General features: G+C 41.2%; 2 protein-coding genes across 3 annotated transcripts in view; both read right to left on the bottom strand.

Annotated features, from left to right (window-relative positions):
- LOC131680263 (liprin-alpha-1-like) overlaps positions 1-5791 on the bottom strand; it is a 516532-nt gene extending 510741 nt beyond the window's left edge. The window contains exons 1-2 of the mRNA XM_058960980.1: positions 5782-5791; positions 5718-5738 (exon numbers count right to left, since the gene is read on the bottom strand). Of these exons, the coding sequence (XP_058816963.1) occupies positions 5718-5738; positions 5782-5791 (31 nt within the window). The remainder of the gene's footprint in view (positions 1-5717; positions 5739-5781) is intronic.
- Positions 1106-12532, bottom strand: part of LOC131683089 (uncharacterized) — a 233556-nt gene continuing 222129 nt past the window's right edge. For both annotated transcript variants that reach the window (XM_058964907.1, XM_058964908.1), the window contains exon 4: positions 1106-2562. In XM_058964907.1, coding sequence (XP_058820890.1) covers positions 1446-2420 — 975 coding nt within the window. In that variant the 5' untranslated portion in view covers positions 2421-2562 and the 3' untranslated portion in view covers positions 1106-1445. The remainder of the gene's footprint in view (positions 2563-12532) is intronic.

Here is a 12532-nt window from a genome sequence, read left to right as displayed (position 1 = left end):
GACTACAGGAAACGGCGTCTGCTTATGATGTCACGGGATCAACTTTCTGGTAATATTCAGGTCTCCTTTGGACGATTCACACGGCAAAATGGTACACACGGGACCGGGATTCCTCAGCTTAGCAAATGGCGGTTAATACTCGAAAAGAAAATGGAATTCTAAAGGGCATCTGGGATTACAGAACGAGGCGTTGGAATTACAATTACCTGACGCCCGTTTGTACTAGGCTTTGTATTCAAATTGTACTCCAATGGCAAATAGCGATGGCGCCCAAGCGTGGCTTGGCTCCCCGGCACGGCAATGGCGGCTAAAAACGGTCTCTCCAATCGTAGGAACGACTTCCGGCTTAAATTTCAATTATTCGGCTGCACTATCCTGGTCACGGCACCAAATTTATGTTGGACCCAGTTGTGTTTTAGTGCAAAACTTCCAGGCACGATGTGCGGCAACCACGGAACTTCCTTTCCCACGACAACCAACAACGAGTAACCGACGTAACTTACGGCAAAAACCCGGATGAGATACGCAATTCAAATTAGAAATATTTCAAAGACCGGCCACATCCGATAGGATTTAAACGAAAAATTAATCTTGAAATTCACGAAGGTTAGCACCTTCAATTGAAACACCTTTATTATATCGATAGCGCTGTTCTTCTACTTTCGCTGACAGTGAACCGTTCGCAAAGCTGATTTATTTCAAATTGAGTAATATTTCATGTTACATTTCCTATTTCTTAGTATTGGTGGCTATACCTGCGAGCATGAAAATTCCCTTCTCCTTCATTGGGGGTTCGGCCACAGTGCAGAAAAAATAATAGATCGAATCCGAACAAATACTTTATGAAGTTTTGGGTTTCGATCACTGAATCATGCAATCTAGGATGTAAAAAACACAATAGTTCTTAAATAGGAAATAAAACCAAGTCTGGAAATATTCACTGTTGATTTTCTTTGAATGGGATCACTGCTAGTATCGCCATTTTCAAGAAAAAGCGTTGATTTCTTAGTTCTCAGTCGCGTTGGAAATTTGAGTAAAGTATAAACTTCAAATCGATTAAAAAAAATCGATTTTTTTGGCTCAGTACAATATATAACCCCTTCAGGAAAATTCAGTTTTCCCACCACAATTTAGATATTTTATTAACAGAGCATTAACAATAATTCGTTGGTATGTCTATTTTATGGGCCATTTTTTCGCTTTCCCATTGATGTGGTTTGAGATTTCTAGCACTGATGTTGTCCTATGCTGATTTGAGCGATTCTCTGAGTCCTGCCACTATCCCATGTAGTATGTGTTATCAAAAACATCGCGAAGCATCAAATTCTAAATGTTCTCAAACGATATAATTTTTTTTTTATAATTAATTAATTTATTTAGGCCCAAATGCGGTAGCTCGACGAGGCCGATTGTTTGTTTTTTTACAATAAATAAAAAAAAAACAGCTACGTTAAATTTTTGGTCTCGTTCAGGCGCAGCTTTCTGCTGCGTGTTGAGATCCTTTTTCTAGGGGGCGAAATATTGCCAGTGTTGTCCACTGCAAGTTGAGGTTCATTTCGTTTGTCTTTCGCGTTATCGTTCACGTCCATGTCCTCATCCGTACTACTTTCCTGCTGCTCGCAGTCGGATGTTCCAGTTTGTGTTTTACTCTTAAGGTTCGTTTTAGTATGTTCGTTATCGGCATTCGTTTCGTTGTTGTTGTTGCTGGTTGTTGGTGCTTGATCCATAGATGTTGGTTTTGCAGCTGTTAGTGGTTTAGCGTAAGATGGTTGTGTGCTGATTTCAGTTGGATTTGAGTTTTCCTTAACAGTTTCTACGCAAGGTTTTCCGAGGTGCAGCTTCTTCGTGCAGAACTGGCACGTAGGAATTTGCCCTGGGTACGTGACTAGTGATGTTTGATGAATGAGAACATCGTCACTTCCTAACGCTGTGACGGTTATGTATGAGGGAATTGGCTTGGTCACACGCATTCTCACCACACGAACACCGTTAGGGATGCCCGGGAAAAAATTCCTCCAAGTCTCATGTGTAACGGAGTCTACTTCTCCGTATTTTTGCAAGCATTTTTTAATCGCGCCGTCAGGGGTACGCGTAGCCAAATCATGGACACGAACTTCTACAGCGCCGTTCTCGATGTATACGGGAATGCTATATTTAACATTGCCGCATTCGGCGGTGTGCTGCATGTTGTTTCGCGAGGCGAATGACTCAGCTTGGTTAATGTTGTTGAACGAAATCAGCACGCAATGTTTGATATAATGCATTTGTAGGGTTTTCACTTCAGCCAGATTGAGTTTCATCTGCACTTCTAATAACTGTTCCACTTCCCGAATGGATGGTCTTACGGGGCATTTCGAAAAATCAACAGCAACACAGTTCAACCGCAGCTGGGTTGCTTTTTGCTGGGCACCGTCACTCATCACTAAATCGCACAGTAGGTATAGGCTAATGTTATATGGACTGCTTCTGTGATAGGCACCGATTGATTTTTAGGTAGAATTGACTGTTTCACGTGCGCGGGACGATTTTTTGCTTCTGCTCAGGGCGAGATGTGAAGACAAACTGAAACGATATAATAGCCGAAGATTTAGATTTCGATTTTTTTGGCTTATAAGAGTTATAAGAAATGTCTCATCACACTGTTAGGTGGATTAAAAACGTTTTTCTAATCTATAAACCCGAAAGTTTTTGCAAATCCTTCCAAGAAAATCAGTGAATGTGGCAACTCTGCCACTAAGCGAAAGCTACACCAAAACGAATGATGAAAATATTTTCATTTATCGAACAAAAGGATGGCTTTCCATCTGCATTGTGAAGTCAATAAATAGGAACACCTTGATGCGAAACGTGCTCATTCGGTGTGAGCTGCGAAAGGGGAAAGATCGTATGTATGTACGCAGTAAAAACAATCGTTGGCCAGGTTTGAATTGTTTCAAAAGATTGTAAGTCTTGTATCAACATAGTTATCTACAAACCGTCCTTATTAGGACGAATGTAAAATGGAAAAGAAGGGTTGCTAATGTATATGACGTAAGAGGGGTGTCGTGACCACATTTCGAAGTTATTTCAAATCTTGCAAAGCATAAATTGACATAATTTCAATGATTGTTCCTATATGAATGAAATGACAGATTTTCAGTTCAACACGTCAATAACTTTGCAATTTATAGAACAATTTTATATTTCTAGTTATCATATAATAACCGTCATCTCTTCCAAACAACTTAACCCTCTGCTGCCAACCCCGTGGTTTTGCGGGGTTAAGGAGAATCATTGTAAAATGTCCAATACACGATTTTATGTTGTTACCACCACTAAAACCGCTTCAAAACACTACCACCTGTCATACAAGTACATTATCTGCTTGTTGAAATCATTATATGAAATGATATTTGCGTTTAAAATTGAAATTTTGAAAGAAATGAGAAAAATTTGGGGTATGTAATGTCCGGGACATGACCGGGGTATTGACGTAGGACAATTATTTTGTGTGAAAGTTTTCTGTACAACCTTAAAAGATCTTGACTAAAACGTGCATTCCTTAACTTTTATCGACATAAATTTACCGCAAACTACTGACTCTTATTGAGTATTGACAGATGCTTATTGACCTGTATTCAATGCGGAGAACTCGGTAATAAAATTGTTTTACTGACTAGATTAACGAACGGGATCCCCAGGAAAATTTCGCTGAGCCTGGTGAATCGAACTTAATGCGTAAAATTTAGCCATTCGAAAGAGATACAAGCAGAATTTTAAGAATATGATCATCGCGGTTATGTCCCGGACATTACTCGCTGCTAGTTTTTCGGTAAGCGTGATTCATTTCTGTACGCTAGAAAAAAGATTCCGATGGTTGTTTCGAGAGATTTTAACATTGATATTTCAAAGCAAGAGCAATATGAAATTTGTTCACTTCATGAATGAATGTCTCAACGAGCATAGAATCCAGCGCATCCCCTATCAACGCAGACGCCAACAATAAAGGTTCTTTTCAAACCACCATAATTATTATAAAGAATAACTTGAAACATTCCTACATATTTCATTGATTATCATTCGATTTGAATTACAAGTCAAACGAGTAGTCACGACACTCCGGTTATGTCCTAGACATTACCCACCCATCTTTTTAGGTTAATTAATATTCCCGTTTTAAAAGCCTAAAACTAACCAAAGGGCTGTTAAAAACGTATCTTCACTGTATTAGAATTGTCTAAAGTTGATGCAAGTTATTATGAAAATTCTGCTAGTTAACTTGAGTGCTACAGAATTTGCGAAGTTAGTAGTAGAAAGGCGTATGGAGTACAAGGGCTTTAAATTTTCATAACTTTCCCTACCCAGTAATCTCTAGTTAATTAAACGTCGTTAAAATGTAAAAAAGTGTTATACCTAAATCGAAAATACAGCTAAGAAATCAAACGAATTGAGGCTAGCCAAAACACACAATTAATAAAATCGTCGATTAAAACCAACAAACGATACCGAGTTGATAGCTGAAAGTCATAGTAAGAATAGTAAGAATGTCGATAGATTCTCTCATCTAATATAAAATTGGTAGTAAAAAACGCTTTTAATGCACCTAACAGTGTGAGACATTTCTTATAACTCTTATCACTCTCTTCGGATATTATATCGTTTGATGCTTCGCGATGTTTTTGATAACACATACTACATGGGATTGTGGCAGGACTCAGAGAATCGCTTAAATCAGCATAGGACAACATCAGTGCTAGAAATCTCAAACCAAATCAATGGGAAAGCGAAAAAATGGCCCATAAAATAGACATACCAACGAATTATTGTTAATACTCTGTTAATAAAATATCTAAATTGTGGTGGGAAAACTGAATTTTCCTAAAGGGGTTATATACTGTACTGAGCCAAAAAAATCGATTTTTTTTAATCGATTTGAAGTTTATACTTTACTCAAATTTCCAACGCGATTGAGAACTAAGAAATCAACGCTTTTTCTTGAAAACGGCGATACTAGCAGTGATACCATTCAAAGAAAATCAACAGTGAATATTTCCAGACTTGGTTTTATTTCCTATTTAAGAACTATTGTGTTTTTTACATCCTAGATTGCATGAGTCAGTGATCGAAACCCAAAACTTCATAAAGTATTTGAAATTATTAAATTAAAATTTGTGTTTGCTATTGAAATTGACAAAATGATTGTTGTTGTGTTGTGCGACCCCTCAATTCGCACGCACCTTCACATTGATCATCCTGGTGAGGATCGATACTGCAGGCGATATAGATTGACAGCGAACAAAAACGTAATCGAGCGAAAGAGTGAAGATCACGCGGAAGACTTTCTATTTCTATTTCGTGGAAGACGTTTCTATTATATTAAATTTAATCATCCAGTGAATTTTGAATTATTCTAAATCTTAAAACTAAATATTACATGCTAGGTATTTACACTTATACTTAAAACTACGAAAATATCTTAAATTATCTTATTTAGCCTAGGATAACCTAAAATTTACTTCACTGGGAAAACCTAATTGAATTGTTTTGGACTGAATGCACTAAATGTAAGAATTATTATGCTATTTGAATTATCCCTAACAAAATATTTTTTAGGGTTTTGTAACCGATTATCAATAAAGGTTCACCGATCCAGAAACAACACCATTCAGTTCAGTTACGTGTGTAACAATTTACAAAACCATTTACGGAAACTCTGAATAATATGTCGGATAGAAGAGTTTCATCCAATGCGAGCGTGTCTTCACATGCAAATGCAGAAAATAAGGAAACTTCGAACCTCGCCAAGCTTCATTCCACAGGCACTACAAACCGCCTTACTACGGCACGTTCCTGCTCACTTTGTCGACTTGTTCATATGAGGGATACTGTCAGCTGTAATGTGTGTGCAATGTTACATAACTTCTCTTGCATCGGTTTGACGAAGGTTGTAGGCAATAACCCATGGAGATGTCAAACATGTGTACAAGCCACGACACAATCACAAGAATCTGCTATAGAATATTTTCCCAGCACAAGCATGCAACAGCAGTCGGGTGCGCCAGAGCGCGCACGATCAAGGTCCCACCATACAGCACAGCTGAGTAAAAACACCGTACGAAGTGATAGAACGTCGAGAAATCTAATACAACTGGAGCTGGAACAGTTGGAGGAAGAACGAGCTCTTCAAGAAGCAGAAGAGTTGCGAAAACGCGAATATATTAAGAAGAAATTCGCTTTAAGAAAAGAAATGATGAGTGAGGCTGGTTCGAGCTGCGTAAGCGACGACAGATCCCTAGAGAATGTTAGAAGCTGGTTAGATAAAACGAACCTGGAAACTGGAAAAGTAGATCAGGTAGTCCAAGAGGAAAATAGATCCGCAACAGAACCCCGCTGGCATTTAGATGGATACGCTCCCAGCGCTAGTAATTCGCATTCACAATGTGAAGACGAACACGGCAAAACTCGATCTCCAGTGACCGATCTACAGCTGGACTGGCCTTCACGAGCACAGCTAGCAGCGCGACAATCGGTTCCGAAAGAATTGCCTCAATTCTATGGTAATCCAGACGACTGGCCACTATTCTTCGCTACGTACACTCACACAACTCTGCTCTGTGGATATTCGAACGACGAAAATGTGTTTCGACTCTCTAAATGTTTAAAAGGCGAGCCCTTGAAGCTGTGAAAGGCCAACTCATACATCCTAATAACGTCCCTGGAGTAATCAGAACACTCAAACTGCTCTTCGGTCAGCCAGTAGCGATTGTACAGACAATGATCAGTAAAATAGCTGCATTTCCAGCCCTTCGTTCCGATAAGCTAGATCAGCTGATAGATTTTGCAATAGCAGTGGAGAATGTACGGTCGACAATAGAGGCTTGCGGACTACGAGATTATTTGTATAATGTGTCCCTTCTACATGAGCTAATTGAAAAGCTACCCGCGTCCATCAAATTGGATTGGGCAAAGCATCAGCAGACCTTGCCACGTACTACTCTCGCAGAGTTCTCGTCTTGGATCTACGCCCACGCTGAGGCCGCAAGCACCGTTACCAAAATTGGAATAGGAGCCGGGAAATTTGGAAAGTCAAATGCGTTTGTCAACACACACTCAGAAGCAAATGAATTTGAACAGCCGATAGAAAGCTCTTCTATGAAACACTTTGACGCTAATCATGCAACGTCCATCCAGCATGTGACGTGCATGGTTTGTAGAGGCGCGTGTAAATCGGCAGCGGATTGTAACCGTTTCCTTGAACTTACATACGACAGTAGGTGGGCCGTAGTTAAAGAGTACGGATATTGTAGGAAGTGTCTAAAACGTCACACCGAGGACTGTACGACTAAAAGGCGATGTGGGAAAAATGGATGTACATATAAACATCACGAGCTGTTGCACAACCCTTCCAAAAACAATGGAAGCACTGTAGTTGACAACGCCGTTCAGCCAGCCCAACCGGTTTCACACAACACTCATCGGTCTACATCGACATCTGTTCTATTTCGAATAGTGCCCGTTACATTGTATGGTACCAACAAAACAATAGACACGTACGCGCTTCTGGATGATGGCTCATCCCAGACACTTTTGGATCACGAACTTGTCGATCAGCTTCAATTGAATGGGGTGCATAACCCATTGTGGTTACAATGGACTGGAGGAACATGTCGCGTAGAAAACGACTCAATATCGGTTAATCTTCAAATATCTGAGAAAGGAAACACCAATCGATTATTTAACATATCGGGAGCCAGAACTGTTGGCGCATTAAATCTACCTCGTCAGTCGCTTAACGCAGCCGAAATGAAACAGCAGTTCGATTATCTAAAAGAGTTGCCCCTTCCCTCATACCAGGATGCTCGTCCCAGAATACTGATTGGAGCAGATAACGCATTCCTTGGAAATACTTTAAAGAGTAGGGAGAGAAATCATCACGAACCAGTTGCTGTAAAAACCAGGCTCGGTTGAACCATCTACGGCGGATTTTCAACAAGCGGTAATCAAAGCGATATAGCACACGTAAGCCTGCATGTTTGCTCTTGTGACGAGTTGCAGCAAGCCATGAAAAACTACTTCTCATTAGATAGTCTAGGTATTTCAAAACTACACAAAATACTGCTGTCTACTGAAGACGAACGGGCTACTTCGTTGTTACATTCATTGACCCGGTTTGAAGGTGGCAGCTATGAAACTGGTTTACTCTGGAAGTATGACAAAATTAAGCTTCCAGACAGCCGAGCACTAGCCTACCGAAGATTGCAATGTCTCGAATCACGGATGGCTAGAGACTCTAAATTAGCCGAAACTATTCTGCTGAAAATAAATGATTATCAGCGATCTGGATATATACGAAAATTATCCGATCAGGAACGTGATCATCGCCCCGACCGAGTATGGTATTTACCCATATTTCCAATAACAAACCCGAACAAACCAAGAAAAATACGCATTGTTTGGGACGCAGCAGCTACCGTTCGTGGAGTTTCATTGAACTCAGTTCTTTTGAAGGGACCTGATCAGTTGACATCGCTTGCAGACATCCTGTACCAATTTCGGTTGTACCGTATCGCCATCAATGGGGACATACGCGAAATGTTCCATCAAGTGCGCATCAGGGAACAGGACCAACATTGCCAACGATTTCTTTGGCGAAACGGAGATAATAAAAGGGAACCAGATACCTTTGTCATGAAGCTTGCTGCTCACCGAGCAGCGCTCAATACGTCAAAAACGTTAATGCCCAACGCTTCTCCGGTCAATTTCCACGAGCAGTCGATGCAATCATTCGCAAGCACTACGTGGATGACCTTCTTGTGAGTGTGGAAAGCATAGAGGAAGCTATCCAATTGGCCAAGGATATCCGTCGCATTCATGCACAGGGCGGTTTCGAAATTAGAAACTGGCTCTCAAATTCAGTTCCAGTTCTTCAGGAATTGAAGCAGCGCACGACTGAGGAAAAAGATCTCAATTTCTCAGAAGAGCTTACGACGGAGAAAATTCTCGGGTTATGGTGGAACACCTCCACCGACTGTTTGACTTTCAAGGTAAATTGGAGTCGGTACGACGCTTCCTTGATGGATGGATCTAGGGTCCCAACCAAACGTGAACTTTTGAGCATCTTAATGTCTATATTCGACCCTATTGGATTAGTAGCACACTTTTTAGCCTATTTGAAAGTGCTACTCCAAGACGTATGGCGCTCAGGTGTGAGCTGGGATGAACCTATCAAGCAAAGCGAGTTTAAAAAATGGAACTGGTGGCGACAAGCTCTTCCCGGAGTAGAGACAGTCTCTGTGAGTCGGTGTTATCGGCAACTTACATCAGCTAACTCCCAGACCAAGGTGCAACTACATACCTTCGTTGACGCCAGCGAGACAAGTTTTGCTGCTGTCGTATACCTTCGCTTCGAAGAGAACAATTATGTCGAATGTGTTCTAGTGGGGGCAAAAACACGAGTCGCTCCGCTTAAATATGTCTCGATCCCTCGTCTAGAACTGCAGGCCGCAGTCATTGGGGCGCGTTTGGCGACAAGCATCGAGAATGCACTTTCCATTAAGATTCACCAGAGATATTTTTGGAGTGATTCACGAGATGTCCTGTGTTGGCTGGCGTCTGACCATCGCCGCTATAGTCAATTTGTAGCTTGTCGTGTGAGCGAGATATTGGAAATCACAGAGCCAACCGACTGGAACTGGATTCCCACCAAGGACAACGTTGCAGATGAAGGTACGAAGTGGGAACGTCCACCAAACTTCTCAATATCCAGTAGATGGTTCAGTGCACCATGCTTCATAAAAGAACCAGCAAAATTATGGGTACAACAACGAGTAACTGTGGAAACTACAAACGAGGAACTTCGGGCAAGTGTACTCATCCACAACGTGTTCGAGCCCGTCATTATAATGGAAAATTTCTCAAAATGGTGCCGACTTGTTAGGTTCACTGCGTGCGTACTTCGTTTTCCCAGAAATGCTAAGCTAAAACAGGCAAAGCTGCCCAGAAATTCAGGACCATACCTAAAGACAGAGCTTATTGCCGCCGAAACAATCCTTTTCAAGCTAACTCAGTACAGTGCGTACGCCGATGAAATACAGCTAGTCAAAGAAGCTATCCGATCGAAAACGTTCTACCAGCTTCCTAAAGACAGTGCTTTGTACAGGCTCACCCCACAGATAGATGAAAACGGCCTACTACGACTGCGTACCCGTATCCAAAAATGTGAATACACAACCGCAGATGCCAAGAATCCTATCATCCTCCCCAGAAAACACCACACCACACGGCTAGTGATTCAAAGCTATCATGATCGATTCCATCACAGGAACCATAGCACCATAATCAACGAATTGAAACAAAAATTCCACATCCCACGTATTAGAATCTCCTACAATTCCGTTCGTAGAGACTGTCAACGATGTAAGAATGAACGAGTCCAACCAATTCCACCAGCTATGGGAGATTTGCCTACGGCCAGGCTTGCTGCATACACGCGACCATTCTCGTTTGTAGGGATCGACTATTTCGGACCTATGTCCGTCGTAGTAGGGATACGTGTCGAAAAGCGTTGGGGTGTATTAATTACGTGCTTGACTACTCGTGCCATACATTTGGAAATAGCTCACAGTCTAAGCACGAATTCCTGTATACTCGCTATAAAAAACTTCATAGCGAGACGAATAGTTCCTATTGAAGTGCACAGTGACCGAGGAACTAACTTCCTGGGTACGGAACGCGAACTACGAGAATCATTAGCAGCAGTCGATGAAAATATGCTTATGAGGGAATTTGCAAGTAGTCAAACTGAATGGAAGTTCATCCCTCCGGCCTCGCCCCATATGGGAGGATGCTGGGAGCGACTGGTTCAATCAGTTAAACGAAACCTGTATGCTTTGAAACCTCAAAGACTACCAACCGACGAAGTTTTCCGTAATATGCTAGCCGAAATAGAAAATACCGTCAACTCTCGTCCACTTACCCACGTGCCTATCGAGGATGATAACGCTCCAGCTCTAACGCCGAACCATTTTATTTTGGGCTCTTCCAATGGTTCAAAACCAGATACAACATGTGATGATAGTGGTACCGCCCTTAGAAAAGCATGGCATAGTTCACAAGTACTGGCAAATATCTTTTGGAAAAATTGGGTGAAGGACTACTTGCCGGAAATAACAAGACGTAGTAAATGGTTCTACAATATTAAACACATTCAGATAGATGATGTTGTACTAATAGCGGACCCAAAAGCTCCTAGAAACTGCTGGCCAAAAGGAAGAATCATCTCAGTGAACAAAAGTGCGGACGGACAAGTACGTTGGGCGACAGTACAAACAGCACGCGGCGTTCACGAGAGGCCGGCAGTTAAGCTGGCCATTCTAGATGTTCGGTGCAATGACTAGTAAGCCAGAAATGCAAACATTCGGCGTACGGGGGGGAGTGTTGTGCGACCCCTCAATTCGCACGCACCTTCACATTGATCATCCTGGTGAGGATCGATACTGCAGGCGATATAGATTGACAGCGAACAAAAACGTAATCGAGCGAAAGAGTGAAGATCACGCGGAAGACTTTCTATTTCTATTTCGTGGAAGACGTTTCTATTATATTAAATTTAATCATCCAGTGAATTTTGAATTATTCTAAATCTTAAAACTAAATATTACATGCTAGGTATTTACACTTATACTTAAAACTACGAAAATATCTTAAATTATCTTATTTAGCCTAGGATAACCTAAAATTTACTTCACTGGGAAAACCTAATTGAATTGTTTTGGACTGAATGCACTAAATGTAAGAATTATTATGCTATTTGAATTATCCCTAACAAAATATTTTTTAGGGTTTTGTAACCGATTATCAATAAAGGTTCACCGATCCAGAAACAACACCATTCAGTTCAGTTACGTGTGTAACACGCCCCTTTGGCGATTGTTTACTTTTTCGGTCCCACCTAGGGACCATTCATAAATTACGTAACGCAAAAATTGCCAAAATTAACTCCCCCCTCCCCCCTTGTAGCAAATTGTCACAAATTTCTCCATCCCCCCTCCTCTATTACGTAACAAATCCCCAGAAATTTTTTTTTTTCTTCGGTGAAAACATGTTACGTAACGACCTAGCTAACTCCCCCTCCCCCCTATGTCACAACATGTCACAACTTGTCATAACCCCTCCCCCCCTAAGAACGTTACATAATTTATGAATGGTCCCTTACACATTTTACTGTAACACAACATTGCCGTTACAGAAAAATTTCTCACGAATCGGCAATGGCTCGATTCATGAGAAATTTATGAGCCATACTCCTTTAAGGAGTCTCCCGGAGACTAATTAAATCGCTAATTGAATGCGATGCTCGATGTATCGACATTCTTCTACATGCTCCAGCTAGCTAAGGAACAAACTAATCTCAAAACACTAATCACAAAACTACATAATACCGCCAGCGAATCCTGGCTAAATATTGCGAATCCGCCAACTAAATTTTGGCTATAAGTCTCCGGGTAAGTCCTTGTCTCCAACTCGAAACCTTCGTTTGCAACGGCAAAACATT

Source organism: Topomyia yanbarensis, chromosome 2 (genome assembly GCF_030247195.1).
Source record: "Topomyia yanbarensis strain Yona2022 chromosome 2, ASM3024719v1, whole genome shotgun sequence".
Lineage (NCBI taxonomy): Eukaryota > Metazoa > Arthropoda > Insecta > Diptera > Culicidae > Topomyia > Topomyia yanbarensis.
This window is presented reverse-complemented; position numbering and strand designations above follow the sequence as displayed.